A 21,581-nucleotide genomic window follows, 5' to 3' on the forward strand; every position below is an offset into this window, starting at 1 on the left:
ATCTTGGTGTCAGCTACTCTCACCCCGCTGCCCCAGCAGACGACAGCGTGGAATAGAACGCTGGCCACCACTGAGTCGTGGAGCATCTGAAATGACTTTATTACTTACATCCTTCACATACACAAGGAGTAAAAATCTTTACGTTACGTCTCCTTCTAAATGTGCAATTTATAGTAATTTGTCATGAACAGTATGTACAACAGGTCAGTCAATATCGCACTGAAATACAATTATATCAGTGTGAATAAATCAGTCTTATGGCCTGGTGGAAGAAGCCGTCGTGGAGCCCGTTGGTCCGGGCTATTATGCTGCAGTACCGTTTCCCGGATGGTAACAGCTGGAACAGTTCGTGGTTGGGGTGACTCGGGTCTCCAGTGATCCTTTGAGCCCTGTTTTTCTAAATGTCCTGAATCATGGGAAGTTCACATCTACAGATGCGCTGGGCTGTCCGCACCACTCTCTGCAGAGTCCTGAGATTGAAGGAGGTACAGTTCCCGTACCAGGCAGTGATGCAGCCAGTCAGGATGCTCTCAATTGTGCCCCTGTAGAAAATTCTCGGGATTTGGGGACCCACAGCAAATTTCTTCAACCATCTGAGATGAAAGAGCCGCTTTTGCGCTTTTTCACCACATAGCCTCGCATTAGGGTTGTACAGACCACGCCAGCACGTGACCGCATGTACAGACCACGTGAGGTCCTCAGTGCAGTGTATGTTGAGGAACTTAAAGCTGTTCACCCTTGCAACCCCAGATCCATTGATGTCAATAGAGGCTAGCCTGTCTCCATTCCTCCTGTTGTACACAACCAGCTCCTTTGTTTTTGCGACATTGAACTCAATACATTGAATTATGAAGGGCAATGTGCCAAAAGCATTCTTTACAATTCTATCTACCTGTGATGCCACTTTCAGTGAATTATGTACCTCTATTCCCAGATCCCTTTGTTCTACCCCGCTCCTCAGTGCCCTACCATTCACAGTGTAAGACTCACCCTGGTTGGCTCTACCAAAGTATGAAACCTCACACTTGTCCGCATTACATTCCACCTGCCATTTTTCAGCCCATTTTTCCAGCTGATTCAGATCCCCCTGCAAGTCATGATAGCCTTCCTCACTGTCCACAACACTCCCAATCTTACTGGAATTGAGGACGCCATTATTCTTAGCGGGTTTACATCTATCGGGATGAACTAGGCAGGACTGTGTAATTCATGTCCTTTGATTTCTCCTGTGCTTTTGACACCATACAACCTGCCCTACTAGGGAGTAAGCTGACGGAGGAGCAGGTGGACGCTTCGCTAGTGTCATAGATTACCGGCTGTCCTCACGACCATAGGATGTGAGATTGCAGAGCAGTGTGTCAGACTCTGTGGTGTGCAGCACAGGGGCACCTCAGACGACAGTCCTGTTTACCATCTGTACCTGGACTTTGATTCCTGTCACCTGCAGAAGTTTTCAAACAATTCGGCAGTTGTAGGCTGTATCAACCGGGGTCAGGAGGCTGAGTACCGATGAGTGCTGGACATCTTTGTCGAGTGGTGTGAGCTGAATCACCTGCAGCTCAGCTTCACTAAGACAAAGGAGTTGGTGATGGACTTCAGGAAGGTGAAAACACCCTTCATTCCCATCTCCATCAAGGGAACAGACGTGGAAGTTGTCGGGACTACAAATACCTGGGAACTTACCTGGGCAATAATCTGCTGTACTATGCTGCAGCATGCTGCCACCCACACTGAACCCCCTACAATTCGCCTACCGACTCAACCAATCGACAGATGACACAATAGCCACAGCTCTACACACCGTCCTTGCACATCTGGAGAAGAAGGATGCTTATGTGAGAATGCTGATCTTGGACTACAGTTCAGCATTCAACACCATAGTTCCCTCCAGGCTCGACAAAAAGCTCAGAGACCTCGGCCTTCACCCTCCCTTGTGTAGCTGGATCCTGGACTTCCTGTCAGATCGCCAGCAGGAGGTAAGAGTGGGCTCCCTCACCTCTGCCCCTCTGCCCCTCCATACAGGAGCTCTCAGGGCTGTGTACTAAGCTCTATCCTTTACTCCCTGTATACCCATGACTGTGTAGACCCCCATAGCTCCAATCTGCTAATTAAATTTGCTGACGATGTTACATTGATTGGCCTTATCTCAAATAATAACAGAGAAGTCATCACCCTGACACAGCGGTATCAAGAAAACAACCTCTCCCTCAACGCCGCAAAGACAAGGGAGTTGGTTGTGGACTACAGGAGGAATGGAGACAGAAGATGGGACGCCATACACACGCCTCATTCCCTCACGTACCATACACACGCCCCATTCCCTCATGTACCATACACAAACCCCATTCCCTCACGTACCATACACAAACCCCATTCCCTCACGTACCATACACACGCCCCATTCCCTCACGTACCATACACACGCCCCATTCCCTCACGTACCATACACACACCCCATTCCCTCACGTACCATACACAAACCTCATTCCCTCACGTACCATACACACACCCCATTCCCTCACGTACCATACACACGCCCCATTCCCTCACGTACCATACACACACCCCATTCCCTCACGTACCATACACAAACCCCATTCCCTCATGTACCATACACAAACCCCATTCCCTCATGTACCATACACACGCCCCATTCCCTCACGTACCATACACACGCCCCATTCCCTCACGTACCATACACAAACCCCATTCCCTCACGTACCATACACACGCCTCATTCCCTCACGTACCATACACAAACCCCATTCCCTCATGTACCATACACAAACCCCATTCCCTCACGTACCATACACAAACCCCATTCCCTCACGTACCATACACAAACCCCATTCCCTCACGTACCATACACACGCCCCATTCCCTCACGTACCATACACACGCCCCATTCCTTCACACAAACCCCATTCCCTCACGTACCATACACAAACCCCATTCCCTCACGTACCATACACAAACCCCATTCCCTCACGTACCATACACACGCCCCATTCCCTCACGTACCATACACACACCCCATTCCCTCACGTACCATACACAAACCTCATTCCCTCACGTACCATACATGTACCCCATTCCCTCACACAAACCCCATTCCCTCACATACCATACACACACTCCATTCCCTCACGTACCATACACACACCCCATTCCCTCACGTACCATACACATACCCCATTCCCTCACACAAACCCCATTCCCTCACGCACCATACACAAACCCCATTCCCTCACGTACCATACACAAACCTCATTCCCTCACGTACCATACATACACCCCATTCCCTCACGTACCATACACGTACCCCATTCCCTCACGTACCATACACACACCCCATTCCCTCACACAAACCCCATTCCCTCACGTACTATACACGTACCCCATTCCCTCACGTACCATACACACACCCCATTCCCTCACACAAACCCCATTCCCTCACGTACCATACACACACCCCATTCCCTCACGTACCATACACACGCCCCATTCCCTCACGTACCATACACACGCCCCATTCCTTCACGTACCATACACACGCCCCATTCCCTCACGTACCATACACACGCCCCATTTCCTCACGTACCATACACAAACCCCATTCCCTCACGTACCATACACACGCCCCATTCCCTCACGTACCATACACAAACCCCATTCCCTCACGTACCATACACACGCCCCATTCCCTCACGTACCATACACACGCCCCATTCCCTCACGTACCATACACACGCCCCATTCCTTCACGTACCATACACACGCCCCATTCCCTCACGTACCATACACACGCCCCATTCCCTCACGTACCATACACAAACCCCATTCCCTCACGTACCATACACACGCCCCATTCCCTCACGTACCATACACAAACCCCATTCCCTCACGTACCATACACAAACCCCATTCCCTCACGTACCATACACATACCCCATTCCCTCATGTATCATACACACACCCCACTTGCTTATTTATTGCTTATGGTAACGATGTTGCTTTCAATTAGAGGTGCAACATAAGAATGTAAAGTTTGAAAGGGATTACTTTGTTCACCGGGGTGAATTGGTTAGTAAACTGTGCGTAAATTCTGATCAGCCGCCTTCTGAAAAAAAAGTGATGTGAAAAGGTTCTCACCTGTTCTCCGATTTCACCTCGGTGAGCTTATCAGTTGTTGGAGACGTTGCAACATCCGAGCTGTCAGGTACAGGTGCCTGTGCATTTTCTGCTGAATAATCTAAGGTGACTTGTGGACTCAGTGCCTTTTCCTTCTGAGCAACTCCTTCAGTGACTGGAGCTCTTGCCTCCTCCATTTCAACAATCTCTTCAAGGTTACATTCAGGTCCAACGACAGCTGCCCACAGAAAGCAAGAGTCAGCTCTCAGCTACAATGCTTCAATCTAAAGAGCCTGTTTATCGAAGTCCAACAACAGCAGAGAGGTTAGCGCGACATAATTACAGCTCGGGGCGTTCCAGAGTTCAATTCAGGCACCATTATGTAAGAAGTCTCTCTATGTCCTCCCCTTGGAACGTGTGGGTTTTCTCCGGGTGCTCCAGTTTCCTCCCACAGTCCAAAGACATACCAGTTAGGTTAATTGCGCGTTGTATATTGCCCCATGATTAGGTTAGGGTTAACCGGGTTTGTCGGGGGTTGCTGGGGGCAACATGCCTTGACGGGCTGGAAAGGCCAGCTCTGTGCTGTATTGGCAGACCGGGTGGCTGAGATCTAAACGTTTGGATGGCGGTACTGCAACACTCCGCGGAGATCAAAGGGCACGACAAGGCACAGAAAACGTCGTGGCTATCTACTGCAATCAAGGAAGACCCCGGTTTGTGGGTTTTAAAGTGGCTTTTTCCTCTTTAAAGACTCTCCCACACAGGTTTCCTGTCATCATCGGACATGACAGAAAAGCATCACCAAATATGCCCAAAGGAAAATAGAGTCAAATTTAAGTCAGAACAATGGAACACTCAAGTATTCTTCCCTCTTTTCCAAACATTCAAGTCAATGGTCTTCACTGCATTGTAGTGAATGTCTGTCTGTCCCTTCAGGTGTACATAGAATGAAACTATCCCACTGGCACAGAGGGCCCTCCTGAAAAAAACCCCCTTGTTTCCCCAGATACCATAAGAGTGGTGGTGGGCCCAAATAAAAATTGAATCCTTCATTGCCTCTAGGACTCTGGACTTCCCCTAAATGGAAGAACAGGCTAGTCACAATCCTTGGCAGACATGTGCAATTAAGTAATCTCAAGCATAAACTCTGCCTTACTGTAAATGAAACTTAAAATCACAGCTAGTTCTCTAACGTTGGTTTTGCGTTACATCTGACTACAAAATGCCTCATTAATCGCTCATTTATAACTCTGAATGTGACAATTTATAGTTGGTCTTTTCCCATGACTCAAAAGACTTTTTAAATACATATTTGAAGAGTGCTCAAAGCAAAGGGTGAAAACTTGGGTGAGAACAGCAGTTTAACAATAGGGAGCTTGTTAGCATATTTTTTGCATTTTGACTGATTTTGCTTAAAGAAAATGGAAAATGTGGTGCCAGTTTTGCACAATGACTTAAAATTTCTATCCTAAACTTAAAAAGGAATTCTACCTAAACCTTCAGAAAGTTAAAATTCCCATCTTCAAATGCTTGCTGCACATTTAGAAAATCTATTTTGATAAAACTACATGATACAGTTCTATGAACAAAGTCTACATTTTAATTACATTTTCAGTTTTGAAAATAGCAAGTTGCTCAGAAATTTAAGGGAAAAAAATCGGTTGTTTCTTTGTGAAGAACTCAAAAGAAGTTGAAGTTAGAAACATTTTTACCTTGATCTTCAGATAATGTAGGTGATAATCTAGCAGCAAAAGTCTTATCTGCAGGATCAGATGTAGGGCTAGATCCCTGATCAGTATCTGTGAAAACGATAAGCAATGTGTTTAGTTCAGACTAGAATTGAACTGTTACCATAACTACAACGTTCAAGCAAATATTTCAAACACAACAGTGTGCAGATTACAAATCAGTTGACTTGCCTTCAACTAATATATCCTACCAATAACTAAAGGGTGATACCATTTGAAGATGAATACAATGAATGCATGCTTCTTTTTAACCTTGGATAATGTTAAAATTATTGATGAACATTTAGCTAATTGAAGATTGCACTGTAAGATATAATACTATCCACTTTTTTCTATCTTTTAGAAGCAAGTTCTAAATTTTACTAAAATTGAATTCTTATTATCTATATAGCCTCAGTCTTATTCACACATGACAAATTAATCCAACCATGGTTCAGCACACTTAGCAGTACAAACTATATACCTGTATCTATTTCCCTCAGCAATAGGATGTTATTGGGAGGGGGTGACCTAGCTGAAGAAAGCCACTGGGCCAGATGGGAGGGGAAGGGGGTAGGACAGGCAAACTGTCGTGATAGGGTATTCATTGGTTAGGGGAATAGATAGGAGGTTCTGTGGACGAGAACGGGATTCCCAATGTTATGTTGCCTCTTGGGTGCCAGGGTCAGGGAGATCTCAGATTGAGTCTTCGGTATTATTACGAGGGAGAATGGGCAAGTCGTTGTCATGGTCCATATAGGTACCAATGATGTGGGTAGGATGAGTTCAGCAAAGGGAGTTCAGGGAGATAGACAGACAGACATACTTTATTGATCCCCAGGGAAATTGGGTTTCATTACAGCCACACCAACCAAGAATAGTGTAGAAAGATAGCAATATAAAACCATTAATAATTAAATAATAAGTTAATCATGCCAAGTGGAATTAAGTCCAGGACCTGACTATTGGCTCAGGGTGTCTCAGATAAGGTGCTAAGTTGAGGGGCAGGACCTCCAGGGTTGTGATCTCAGGGTTGCTACCCACGCCACATACAAGTGAAGCCAGAACTGGAAAGATTATACAGTTTAACACGTGACTAAAGAGTTGGTGTAGGAGGGAGGGCTTCAGTTTCTTGGATCATTGGGCTCTCTTCCAGGGAAGGTGGGATCTGTACAGAAGGGACAGTTTGCGCCTGGAACGGAGGGAGATGAATATCCTAGTGGGATGGTTGTTCAGTGCTGCAAGGTGGGGTTTAAGCGAGAGTTACAGGGAGAAACGGGAACCAGGGCTTCAGAACAGATAGCGATGTGGCTGTGGAGAAAGATGTTGTTAAGCATGCATACAAAGTCAGGTGTCAAAAGGTAGAGCAATGGTGCGACTCAGGTTCTCAGCTGCATATATTTCAATGCAAGGAGTATTGTAGGAAAGGCTGATGAGCTTAGAGCATGGCTCAGCACGTGGAATTATGACACTGGAGAGAGACTTGGGTGCAGGAGGGGCAGGACTGGCAGCTCAATGTTCTGGGGTTCCGTTGTTTAAAACTTGATAGAGCAGGAGGGATATAGAGGGAGGGATGGCATTACCAATCAGGTAAAACATCAAAGCAGTGCTCAGTCAGGACAGACTGGACAACTCGACTAGTGAGGTGTTACGGGTGGAACTGAGATATAAGAAAGATAAGACCACAGGAGTGGGGTTATATTACAGACCACCCAACAGTTCTAAGAATTTAAAAGAACAAACTTGTAAAGAGATGGCAGACTGTTGCAAGAAACTTATAGTAGGTGATTTTAACTTTCCACATATTAACTGTGACTCCCATATTGTAAAAGGGCTGGATGGGAAAGAGGTTGTCAAATGTGTTCAGGAAAGTTTTCTTAATCCATACAAAGAAGTCCCAGCTACAGAGTGTGATACTAGATCTCCTATTGGGGAATGAGGCAGGGCAGGTGTCAGAAGCAGGGTATTACTTTGCATCTAGTGGTCATAATGCCATTAATTTTGATGTAATTATGCAAAAAGATAGGTCTGGTCTATGGGTTGAGATTCTAAAGTGGAGAATGGGCAATTTTGATGGTATTAGAAAGGATCTGGCAAGTGTGGATTGGGACAGGCTGTTTTCTGGCAAAGGCGTACTTAGTAAAAGTGAAATTTAAGAGTACAGAATTTGTATGCTCCTGTCAAAATAAAAGACAAGGATAATAGGTTTAGGGAACCTGGGTTTTTAATTTATATTGAGGACCAGGTTATGAAAAAGGAGGTGCAAAGCAGGTAGGAACAAATGAGGTATCTTGGCAAACTTCTATAGATATGTGGTGGAAAGTGGCCTGGTCAATGTTTTTGAGTAAAAAATCCCTACAAAAGGTAGTGGATTCAGCCCAGTACATCATGGGTAAAACCTTCCCAACCATTGAGCACATCTAGATGAAACATTGCCATGGAAAAGCAGCATCTATCATCAAAGATCTTCACCACCCAGGCAGAGGTACAAGAGCCACCAGACTCACACCATTGGGTTCAAGAACAGTTACTATCCCTCAACCATCAAGCTCTTGAATATAGAAGGGAATAACTACTCTCATTTAAGGACTTTTTTATCTTGTTATTTCATGCTTGTTATTTATTGCTACCTATTATCTGCATTTAAACAGTTTTACGGTTTACAGATCTGATGTTTACAATTTACAGATCCTATTTACAGTTACTGTTCCAATGATTGGCTAAGTATGCCCACAGAAGAAGAATCTCAGGGTTGCATCTGGTGACAGGAATGTACTCTGATAACACATTTTACTTTGCCCTGCAAGGGAACATTTAGAAAGAAATCAAGAGGGCTAAAAGAAGGCATGAGGTTGCTTTAGCAGACAAAGTGAAAGGGAATCCAAACGGCTTCTACAGATATATTAAGATCAAGAGGGATAAAATAATCCTCCGGAAGATCAGAGTGGTAATCTATATATGGAGCTGGAAGAGATGGGAGAGATCTTAAATGGACTTTTTGCATTTATACTTACTCAGGAGATGAACAGATAGTTTATAGAAGTAGGCAACCGTAGCAAGGTCATGATTACAGAGAAGACGGTGTCTGCTGTCTTGAGGCAAATTAGGGTGGATAAATCCCCAAGTGCAGAAATTGCAAGGGCCCGAGAAGAGATATTTAAAATATCCTTAGCGATAGGAGAGGTACCAGAGGATTGGATGTCAACCAATGTTGTTCTGTTGTTTAAGAAAGGCTCTAAGAATAAGCAAAGCAATTATAGTGGGAAAGTTATTGGAAGGTATTCTAAGGGACTGGGTACATAAGTATTTGGATAGACAGGGACTGATTCGGGATAGTCAACATGGCTTTGTGCGTGGTGCAGAGTTTTTTTGAGGAAGTTACCAGGAAAGTTGATAAAGGCAAGGCAGTGGATGTTGTCTACGTGGACTTTAGCAATGCCTTTGACAATGTTCCACATTGGAGATTGGTCAAGAAGATCAAGTCATTTGGCATTCAAGATGAGGTGGTAAATTGGCTTCAAGGAAGAAGCAAGAGAGTGGTTGTAGATGTTTGCCTCTCTGACTGGAGGCCTGTGACTAGTGGAGTGCCGCAAGGAAGAATGCTGGGGCTGTTGTAGTTTGTCATCTATATCAATGACTTGGATGATAATGAGGTAAACTCGATCAGCAAATTTGCGGATGACACCAAAATGGATAGCCAGGAAGACTATCAAAGCTTATAGTGGGACCTGGACCAGCTGAAAAAATAGGATGAAAAATGGCAGACGGGATTTAATGGAGACAAGCGTGCGAGGTGTTGCCTTTTGGGAGGACCAACCACGGAACATTTCACACAGTGTGAGCGGTCAGGCACAGAGGACTGCGGTAGAACAGAAGGATCTGAGAATATAGATCCGTAACTTGCTGAAGTTGTGTCACAGGTAGGTAGAGTCATAGAGAGAGCTTTTGGCACATTGGCTTTCATAAATCAATGTACTGACTCCAGGAGTTGAAATGTTATGATGAAATTGTCTAAGACATCGGTGAGGCCTAATTTGGAGTATTGGTCCAGTTTGGGTCACCTACCTTCTGGAACAATGCAAATAAGATTGAGTGAGCGCAGGGAAAATTTATAAAGGTTTTGCTGGGACTTGAGGACCTGAGTTATAGGGAAAGGTTGAATAGGTTATGACTTTAGAATGGAGAAGATCGAGAGGAGATTTGATAGTGATATACAAAATTATGAGGGGTATAGACAGGGTAAGTGCAAGCAGGCTTTTCCACTGAGGATGGGTGGGACTGCACCAGAGATCATGGTTTAAGGATGAAAAGTGAAATCTTGAAGGGGAACATGAGGGAGAACTTCTTCACTCAGAAGGTGGTGAGATTGTGGAATGGAAGTGGTGATGGGGGGTCAATTTCAACATTAAAGAGAAATGTGAATGGGTACGTGGATGGGATTGGTATGGAGGGCCAAGGGCTAGGTGCAGGTCAATGGGCTAGGAAAGTCAATGTTTTGGCATTGCCTAGATGGGCCGAAGATCCTGTGGCTGTGCTGTAGTGTTTTATGACTCTATGTGGTTAAAAAGGCTTTCAGTGAGGCCTTTGACATGGTCTCATATGAAGACTAATTAAAAAGTTTGGAATTCAAAAGATCCATGGCAAGTTGGCATAGTCAATCCGAAACTGGCTTTGTAATGAGAAACAAAAGATGAAGTTGGAAGGTTATATCTGTTACTGGAAGCTTGTACTGCAGGTATCACTGTTGGGACCTTTGTTTGTAATAACTAAAATAACTAAGAAGTATGATTAGTAGGTTTGTAGATGATACAAAAATCTGTGATACTACTGATAGCAAGGAGGATAGATTAAGGCTACAGAGTGATATTTGGCTAGTAAATTGGTCAGGTGGAATTTAATCCTGTTAGGAACGAGGTGATGCTTTTTTGTGGGTTCTAATGAGGGTAGGCAGGGATGGAGGGCATAAGGGAGTACTGAGGGAAAAAGTGACCTTGGTACACAAGTCCAACACCCTGAAAGTGCCGGCTCAGATAGAGAGGGCAGCAAAGACAGCATATGGGATGCTTGCCTTCATTAGCTGGAGCATGAAGATCTTGACTAAACATTGGTTAGGCCAAATTTGGAACACCACATGTAGTTTGGTCACCAGACTGTAGACAGGGCACAACTGAATTGGAAGGAGTGTGGAAGAGATTCAACAGGGTGTTACCTGGAATGGAATGTTTCACTTATGGGGAGGGACTGAATCAGCTGGTTTTATTTCTCTTGGCGCAGCGGAGGCCAAGGTGGAAACTTGGCGATATTCAGAGTTATGAGTATAGACAGGCATAGACAGTAAGAAGTGCCCGAAACCAGAGGACATGGGTTCAAAGTAAGCAGTAAGAGATTGGAAGGGATCGGAGGAAGAATTTCTTTCTCACCTAGTGCAAGGGCTCCCAACTGGGGTCCATGGACCTTTTGCTTAAAGGTAATGGTCCACGGTTGGGAAGCTCCGGTCTAGAGGGTGGTTGCAATTTGAATGCATTGCAAGAGGAGTTGGTGGAGGCAAATACTGCCCTGACATTCGGAACCTGGAGGAGCATGTGAATAACTAAAAGCACACTGATCTATGGGTCACGTGCTGGTAAGTGGGATTAGTAGAACCCACAAAGAGTAAAATCATCATTTTAATTGTGTTTAGGATTAAACTAGTTCACATACTGTCCCTGAACCAAACAAAATCTCCACCTCTCCTTGTCCTTCCAACACCATTTTTGCCCATATTCTCCGAAGCTCCCTATTTAATTCCCTTTAATATCACAGCCCTCCAAACAGCAGAGGAAATTTCTATCTAATTATGCTTTGTTTTCCTCTGCTTTTTATCTTCATAAGCAAAAACCATGTTGCTTTCTTCTTTACACCAAAACATTTCCAGGCACACGTAAACCATTACACAAGTGTAACACTATTCATGTTGCCAAGGAGAGAAGTGGTATGGAATCACCAGTGCTTACAGGTGCATGAACTACATCTGCACCCCCGCCAACCCCACCCCGGCACTTAAAACTTGCACAATAATATTGGTTGAAGGCTTTATCTGAAGGGTAATATCTTATATTGTACAGAACTTCATCAGTACAAAGTGAAATGTGAGGAAAATTTAGAAGTTCTGGTAAGAAGCGCAAATTTCAGCCTTCAGATTGATTTGCAACAGTGTTTACAGGAACTCTTGGCGTTACATCTGTCAATACAAGGGAAATGATTATATTGGGCGTGATGTTACAACTTCAATAATAACTACTCAAGACTCAAAAATACTGAACAGTTATATTCTATCAGGGGAAAAAGTTAAATTTTATCAACAGTCACCATTCCCTTTGGTGTTATTGAGTCACACAGTAGCAGATTAGAAAGATTTTATTAAATCAGTCTGAGGAGCAAAATATGGTGCAAGCACTTTTCAATAATTAGAAACCTAATCAAAAAAATGGTAACAAAATAACCAGGGGAACAATTTAAACAATATTCTAAATCATCCGAAGGTTTAAACTGCTCTGCAATCTACCTTCCAAAGTTATGGTAGAGTGGAAAATAAACAAATATTCAGGGTTTATATAGTTTGGAGAAACTCAGTGAAGTACATGTAAAACATGCATTATTAGCATTCCTATCATTCCTAATGGACTGACGAGATCAAGGAGCTGTGTGGCTGATACATTTATAGACTTATCTTCAGTTTAAAGCAACACATACAAAACTCAGCAGCTCTGGCAGTACCCATGGAACTGAACAGTTGACATTTCAGGCCAAAGCCCTTCTTCAAGACTGAGAAAGAAGGGGGAAGATGCTAGAATAAAAAGGTGAGGGAGGGGACAGAGGCTAGCTGGAAGGTGATCAACGAAGCCAGGTGGGAGGGAAAGGTCAAGGGCTGGAGAAGATGGCATCTGCTAGGAGAAGAGAGTGGACCATGGGAGAAGGAAGGGGGGACCCACAAAAAAGCGATAGGCAGGTGAGCAGAAGTAGAATGTCAGAGTGGGGAATAGAGGAAGACTGGAGGGGGGGGGGGGGGGAGTTTTTTTTATATAAGAAGCAGAAATTGGTATTCATGCCATCCGATTGCAGGCTACCCAGGCGAAATATAAGATGTTGCTTCTCCACCACAAGGGAGGCCTCATCTTGGCACAAGAGGTGGCCATGGACCAACATGTCGGAACAGGAATAGGAAGTGGATTAAAAATGTTTGGCCACCGGGAAGTTCAGCTTCTGGCCAGTGGAGCAGAGCTGGTCGACGAAGTGGTCCCCTAACCTACGACAGGTATAACCAACATAGAGGAGACAAGTTTAAGATTTTAGTTTAATATCTTTTTGCGATAATAGCTGAACATTTTAAACGTTTTCTGTGAATCTTCTCCAAAGGGGGTTCTATTTACAGATTATATTTGACAGAAATGCACCTGAAAGTGCTAATACCAATCACATAGCTAACAAATGCTGAGAACTGTAAACAGACAGGAATACTCCTGTGCAAGAAACATTAACATTTCATAAACAATATAACTATAGGGCAAGATAATTAAGGTTAAAGATAATCAAGCTAATAAGAACTACTTTAACTTGGTTCAAGAATAGGCTTAGATCTCATCAACAATACTTTGCCCAGTACTTGCTTCCGTGCCCCATGACGGGTTGAGAAATGGCACCAGATTAATAGCCCAAAACTCTTGGCTATAATGGAAACCAAATTAACTTGGTTATTTTTCACCAAAAATACATCAGCTTTGAAGTGATTTGTTTTAAGCATTTAAGGAAAGAAGATCTAGACACACAAAATTCAATAAATTAGTTTATCACTGTTACAGGTACTGAGGCAATGAATGACCGCCCCAGCCTGGGCTTGCACACTGCGTAAACACACAATCTGTTGTGCTCTTTCACTCATTCTATTATGGCTATTATTCTCTTATGGATTTATTGAGTATTCCATCAAGGAAATGAATCTCAGGGTTGTATATGGTGACATATACCAACAATAAATTTACTTTGAGCCTTTAAGCATTTAAATGAAGAAGTTTCTAGACACACTAAATTTGGAAAATTAGCTTAATTATTGTTATAGATATGGTGGTCGAGTGAAGTATTTGCCTTGCATGCTGTTCATTAAGATCACTTCATCACGGTCCATCACGGGTAAAGCCCTCCCAACCACTGAGCACATCGCTATGAAACACTATCGCAGGACAACCATATCCATCATTAGGTGCCCCAGCTCATGCTCTCTTCTCACTGCTGCCATCAGGAAGAAAGTACAGGAGCCTCAGGATTCACAGCTCCGTGTTCAGGAACAGTTACCATTAGGCTCCTGAACCAACGGGGATAACTTCACTTGCCCCAAGACTGAAATATTTCCACACCAATGGACTCACTTTCAAGCACTCTTCATCTCATGCTCTCGATAGTTGTTACTTATTTATTTATATTATTCTTTCTTCTAATGCCCTTCCCTTGGAGAGGGGAGTCTTGCAGCTTGGGCAACTGCCGGTCTTCCATTAAAAAAAATCCCTGCCCAGGCTTGCGCCCTGGAACCTTTCCAAGGCGCAAATCCATGGTCTATCGAGACTAACGGAGGCCTACCTATTTCTTATTTTGCATTTGCACAGAGTGTTGTCTTCTGCATTCTGGTTGATTCTGTTATAGTTACAATTCCATAGATTTGTTGAAAATGAATCTCAGGGTTGTATATGGTGACACATATGAAATTTGATAATAAAATTTACTTTGAACTTTGAACAGTACAAGAAGGTAGCACCAAACGATGAATGCGGAATGAAGTATTACAGTTACAGAAAGTGCAGTGAAATTACATAATATGATACAAGCTCATGTTGAGTGTGATTGTGAGGACAATCTTACCATAATAAAGACTATAATTTTGTAATAGAGGGACAAAAGCTGTTCTTCAGCTTGGTGGTACATGCATTGTTTTGGCATCTTCTGCTTGATGGGAGGTGTGAGAACAGAGAATATCCAGGTTGTGTGGGTCTTTGATCATGCTGGCTACTTTACAGAGGCAACGAGAAGCATACACAGAGTCTATGCAGGGGACGCTGGTTTCCATGATCTACTGAGCTGGGTCCACAACACTCTTCTGTCTCTTGTGGTCAACGAGGAAAGCAATTGCCAATTTTATTTATTTATTGACAGACAGCACAGAGAAACCCTTCCGACCCATGATAAACACCGTCCAGCAATCCCCTAGCGTAATCACGGTAAAATTTATAATGACCAATTAACCTTCCAACTGGTAAATCTTTGAAATGTCAGAGGAAACCAGAGCACCTGGAAGAAACCCACGTAGTCAAGGGGAGAACGTACAAACTCCTTACAGGCAGCGGTGGGAATTGAACACTGTAAAGCGTTGTGCTAACCACTACGCCACCATGCCGCCCCATCAAGCCATCATGCATCCAGATGCACACTGTATACTGGAACAAATTTTTTAATGTGGCAGAATTTTAAAAAATAGGGAAATCAAATTCTTATTTTTGCCAGAGTAACACCAATTTCTGGATTAAATTGTTGTTTTAGTCAAAGTGTGTTGGTTTGCACCAAATACTTAGAAAGAAGTTAGGAAAATTCTAGAGGCTGTTATGTTAAAACAGATATATGGCATATTAGCTCATGCAAACTATGATCACTACTATCTACTGAAATGTATTAAAAAAAAACAAATTTCAGATATATAAGAAATTCTCTGAACTTTTTTCTCAAATTAACTTGTTTTTTTTAAAAATGCTCATCTGGAAATTAGATTACAGTTGAATCTGAAATATGAGGTACAGATACAAAATGACTGAATGATCACAGTCAATACACCACCAGATCCTCTTCTGTGTATTTTTTCCTGTGTGCCATAAAATAGCAACTATTATGAGTTTTCTGCCAAGTCCCTGCACTCACACAATATGTCAGCAGGTGGCGCCATTTGACATTGTGACGAAAGAACGGCACATTCCAATAGAGGAGTGAGAGAAAAGAACACAAAAAAATTGTGCTGTTCACATCTTCAGAATAATTGAAAATTATGCCTTGAGTTGTTGCTATTGAAACCACGGGGTATATGCAAGTCAGGAAACTAGCTTAATCCCACTTTCCATTTCATGGTTCAATACTTGTTAGGTATCAGATAACTTGAGTACAGAAAAATAAATCTAAATTTGGCAAGTGTTTCTGCTTTTAACACTCTTTCAGCCAGTGAGTTATAGATTCTTACTATCCTCAGGGTGGAAGAAAGTCTCAGATTGCTAATAATTACTTTAAATGAATTGTACATTACAATAGACTTTTCCATTAATGAAACCGGTCCTTTGATCACGACTTGATCAGGCTGTTTATTTTGCCCTGAGCTTCCTTTGTTCCAAAGTGAAACAGCTTCAGCCGCAATGCTCTCCCCTCATTGGTAAAGTTCTCTAATCAGGCGACATCTTTCAAAGTTTTCGCTTGTACCCCTTCTAGCGTTAACACATCCTTCCTACAGTATGGTGCTCAGAAATGTACACTGCATTACAGTAAAGGCATAGTTAGTACTTTATTTAATGCTAACATAACAATATTGACTCATGCGTTAGTCTCAAATAATCCAATACCTCCTGTCTTCTAAAATGTTGACCTCTCGCCATCTTCAGCAATACAAGGACAGAAATCAAAAGGTCCTTGCTCTTCAGAATCAGTCAGGTTTAATATCACTGGCATATGACGTGAAATTCATTTACTTATTTACGTCTTGAGAGGCCGTGTGGAATACCCCCTGGCCCTTCAAGCCACGCCACCCAGCACACCCCCAGCTTAAACCCAACCTAATCACAGGACAACTTACAATGACCAATTAACCTACCAACTGGTACAACTTTGGACTGAGGGAGGAAACCGGAGCACCAGGTGAAAACCCACAAGAGGACAGACAAACCCGTCGCAGGCAGCAGCGGGAACGGAACCCAGGCTGCGTGCTCCATAAGAAGTTGTGCTATCCGCTACACCACTAAGCTGCCCAGCTTCGTTGTTACATGGCAGCAGTTCACTGCAATGCATAATCATAAAATCTATGAATTAAGTTAAATTAGACAAGTAGTGCAAAAAAGTAGTGAGGGTAGTGTTCATGGGTTCAATATCCATTTGAAAATTGAACGGCAGAGGGGAGGAACCCATTCCTGAATTGTTGAGTGAGTCTTCAGGCTCCATTTCTCGTCCGGTTTCCTCCCACAGTACCGGCTTGGTAGGTTAATTGGTCATTGTAAACGATCCTGTGCTCAGGCCAGTATTAAATCAGAGGATAGATAGGTGGCACGGCTCGAAGGGCCTATTCTGCCCTGTATCTCAATAACATAAACAATGAATCTGACATAAGATGTAGTTTCCATCCCTCAGGTCACCGTGCTAAAAGCAACTGCCTCCATTTAGATGTGTTTTCCTAAGTTAATTAAAATCATACCATGTTACGAAGCAGATGGCTTGTGAGAAGTTGACAGGAAGCCAAATGCAACTGCATTCAAATTGTTTATTTTGACCTCGAAAGGAACTCAATTTTGGAACATATTTTCTGAATACAAATAAACTAGTTCTGCATATTTATTTTACAATTAAGCAACATGTCAAGTTCCCACAATCACATCTCGATCTGACCCGATGTTAAAGTTATGCTTCGTTCACTGGTATTGCACTGCCCCAGAAACCTGTGAAGCACTTTTGCTCCTGTCGCTAAAGGTTAGTAGGTTAACCGGTTCCACTGAATCGCCCCGAGTGTCGGTGGGTGCCAAGCAAACAAAGCCGGTTGGTGGGGGGGGGGGGGGGGGGGGTAGGGGCTGAAAGGAGGAGAACATTAATGGGAGGGCAAGGAGAACCATTGGGATTGGCGTAGACTGGTGCTTGATGCTGTATCTAAGCTTTGATCTGGAAAATTCATTATGTAATCACTGAATTCTAAGGCAATATGAGCGGTGGTGGTTGTTCATTGTGTCTGACAATGACAGGAAACACGTGCAGAAGTCGTTAAAAGTGGAAAAGCCTTTGCTCTGGGGCAGTTCCACTCTCTCCGCTCAGAAGTCCCGGTCCAGGGGTACAAACAAGCATCGCCAACTGGGGTCGTCCCTGGTTGCAGTGGATGGCCATGCCCTTCGCTCTCCACAGGGCGCCGCAGATCTGACCCGCCCAGTCTGCCAGAGCTGACTTTGCATGCCCCTCTTTCTCCCCGGGCGCCAGCTACTCTCGGCTGGTTTACCCAGCTGTCAAAGCGGTTGAAGTCATATGCAAACAGCTACTTGGAACCACAGGTGAGAGCTGAGCGCCCAGCGGGAACCAAAGGTGTAAAATACATTATATAATCACTAAGTACTAATACCATATATTCAGGTTATACTAAGGCAATAGTTCATATTAATTTTCCTAAAAGCTAAAAAATTTGCAAATTAGAATCCATTTTAGTCAAAAAGCTAAAGTTACAGAATACTATTAATTTCCTTTATACGCAGTTACTTCATAATATAGAAATCCTAAACTATTTATGTTGCACCTCTGGTATCTTACTGGAGCTCTACTGCATTGTACAAAGACCGAAGCTGCACGGTAACATTTTAAAACCTTTCTCATTACCTGGGATCTTCTGGTCTTCAGGTGCTTTGCTTGGAGGCAGTGGAGCCTTTCGTTTCTTTTTTATAGCTGGGTTACTTGATGTGGTAACATCACTGTGTGGCAGTGACCCTGCCCTTTGTCTGCATCGACCTGGCACATCCTTAAGGAGATTAACAGAAGGCAAAGTGATTGTTGGGAAAGTGAGGCATTTTAACGAGTCTACAAGGATAATAGAATAAAGAAAAATCTATTTTCTGTGAAGAAATATAACAATACACCAACGTAAAGGGTAGACCCAGTAAATGAAACATCAGTCAGCAAGAAATTGCATCAGAGTGACCGACTAAGAATAAAGCATGTTGGCCTTCATAGTTTAACGTACAAAGTGCAGTCGATGGGATTTTTTTGAAGCTGTGTAAGACATTGATGAGACCTAATTTTGTGCCGTTTTGGTCACCTACTACAGGAAGGACAAACATAAGATTGGAAGAGTACAGAGAAAATTTACACGGATGTTGCCAGACTGGAGGACCTGAGTTAGAAGTTAAAACTGAATATGTCAGGACTTCATTCCTTGTAATGGAGAAGACTGAGAGGGAGCTTGATGGAGGTTTACACAATTATGAGAGGAACAGACAGGGTAAATGCGAGCAAGCTTTTTCCACTGAGGTTGGGTGGGATGACAACAAGAGGTCATGGTTTAAGGGTGAAAGGTGAAAAGTTTAAGGGGAAACTTCTCCACTCAGAGCGTGGAATGAGTTGCCAGCTCGCAAGCTCAATTTTGAAGTTTAAGAGAAGTTTGGATAGGTACATGGATGGTAGGGGTATGGAAGGCTATGGTGCCGATGCAGGTTGATGGGAGTGGACAGTTTAAATGGCTCGTCATGGACTAGATGGGTCGAAGGCCTGTTTCTGTGCTGTTCTTTTCGATGACTCTATAAGAATACGCACAGCTCTCAAAGGCACTTATGCTCCTGAGATGCTGCAGTACAGTCAAATTGACTATCTGCGGAGGAGAATAAGGGTGGTAGGAGGGAGAAATGTACCTCAGGGCTCCTGGTAACTGCCTCTCCAAATGTACTAAGGCAGGGCCATTTTCAACAGCATATTCCCATTCATCTCCGCACCCTTCTGCAACCTCAGGAGAAGATGGTACAGAGAGTGAAACAACTAATTCAGCCCACTACTAATTATTGTCAAGGGCCATTCAATATTTGACCCAGATGTCCATATGGTTGCTATCTGTGCTAGCCCCATGAGAGAACTACAATTACTTTATTAAGTATGTTTATGGTCTTCTGCTGCTATAGGCCATCCACTTTAATGTTTGACATGTTGTGCATTCAGATATACTCTCCTGCACACCACTGTTGTAATGCATGGAGTGACTGTTGCCCTTCTGTCAGCTTGAACCAGTCTGGCCATTCTCCTCTGACCTCTCTCATTCACAAGGTGTTTTTGCCCACAGAACTGCAGCTTAACGGATGTTCTTTTTTGGCACCTCTCTCTGTAACTCTAGGGACTGCTGTGCATGAAAATTCCAGGAGATCAACAGTTTGTGAGATACTTAAACCAACCCATCTGGTACAATCATTCCACGGTCAAACTCACTGAGATCACATTTCTTCCCCATTCTGATGTTTGGGCTGAGCAACAGAACCTCGTGACCACAACTACATCAACTTGCTGCCCCACGATTGGCTGATTAGACATTGGCATTAATAAGCAGGTGTACCTCACAAAGTGGCTTCATCAGTCCTCCCGAGGTTACTACTGCAATCCATTAACAAGGCAGTGACCATGAGTGATGACTGGGCCATGCATTCACATGAGAAGGGCAAGCCCACAGATAGCAAACACCCCTCTCCCCTCTTCCAACCACCCTCCCACACTCACAACTTTAAATAAAGTCTTGACGTCTATGAATTGAGAGGCAATAGTAACACGACTGTGAACTTCTGCTCATTTGCTACTGATGTCTGCTATCTTTCTCTTGGTGTAGTTCCTTTCTCGCACTTTATGGCGTTTCCGGCGGCGATTTTATTTTGCCGTATCCTAAGCACTTGTCTAAGGGCAAGTTGCTAGCTTGACGCTCAACCCAGCACGGATGGACAGCACGCGAGGGACCGGCCAGATTCAAACCCGGAAACCATTTGTCTCCAAGCCCGGTGCTGATGCCAGTAAACCACCAGCTAGCTATCTTCCTCTGATTCTATATAAAAAGAGTTCTTATTCGTTCACTATTGCTTCAGGCATGTAAAAGTTTGAAAATTGATTCAAAGTGTTATGGGAAAGGTCGTGCTATAATTCCTATGAATTGACAAGATAAAGGATCACAAGGGGCAGCATGGTGGCGTAGTACCAGAGAGCCGGGTTCAAATCCCACCGCTGCCTCTAAGGAGCTTGTACGTTCTCCTAGTGAGCATGTGGGTTTCCTCCAGGTGGTCTGGTTTCCTCCTACAGTCCAAAGATGCACGAGTGGTAGGTGAATTGGTCATTGTAATTGTCCCGGGATTGTATCAGTGGATTTGCTGGGTGGCGCAGCTCAGAGGGCTGGAAGGGCCTATTCCATGCTGTCTCAATAAATAAACATGACCACAAACAATCATGCAGTCAGAAAAATGATCACAAGCACCAGATTCAAGAAATGCTAGTAAATCACACCCATCTCAGTAAATGCATGTTAGGTTTTAACCAGTTTGCTTGTCCTAAACGCACATAACAAATGACAGGATAGAGAAATCTTAAATAGATCAAATATACAATCACAGCAATACAAGAGAAACAACTGCTTCACCAACCTGTGCGCTGACGGGAACATCTGAGAAAACACAAGACATAGGTCTGGCTGATGCTTTCTGACTTGATTCTCTCGGAAGAGTCTGTGGAGCGTTCTGTGGTGGGGCAGGGGCTCGTCTTTTCTTTGGCAGGTCCGATGGTAACGTGTTAGATTCATACGTAGGGCAATAGGCGCTCGAACTGCTCATACCAAATGGTCTCTGTGGACTTATTAATGGGGTTGCTGGAGCACTTGTTGGCTAAAAAAAAATTCAAAAAAAAGAGCTCACTTTCTAAAATTGCCACCTTCTATTCGAACATACAGCACTGTGCAAGTCTTCGGTG

At 43.6% G+C, this 21,581-nt stretch overlaps 1 protein-coding gene across 2 annotated transcripts in view; it reads right to left on the reverse strand.

The window, feature by feature from the left end:
• Positions 1-21,581, reverse strand: part of cobll1b (cordon-bleu WH2 repeat protein-like 1b) — a 170,061-nt gene that overhangs the window by 20,517 nt on the left and 127,963 nt on the right. For both annotated transcript variants that reach the window (XM_073047431.1, XM_073047432.1), the window contains exons 7-10: positions 21,260-21,496; positions 18,480-18,618; positions 5,844-5,930; positions 4,153-4,369 (exon numbers count right to left, since the gene is read on the reverse strand). In XM_073047431.1, coding sequence (XP_072903532.1) covers positions 4,153-4,369; positions 5,844-5,930; positions 18,480-18,618; positions 21,260-21,496 — 680 coding nt within the window. The remainder of the gene's footprint in view (positions 1-4,152; positions 4,370-5,843; positions 5,931-18,479; positions 18,619-21,259; positions 21,497-21,581) is intronic.

This window comes from Hemitrygon akajei, chromosome 5 (genome assembly GCF_048418815.1).
Source record: "Hemitrygon akajei chromosome 5, sHemAka1.3, whole genome shotgun sequence".
Lineage (NCBI taxonomy): Eukaryota > Metazoa > Chordata > Chondrichthyes > Myliobatiformes > Dasyatidae > Hemitrygon > Hemitrygon akajei.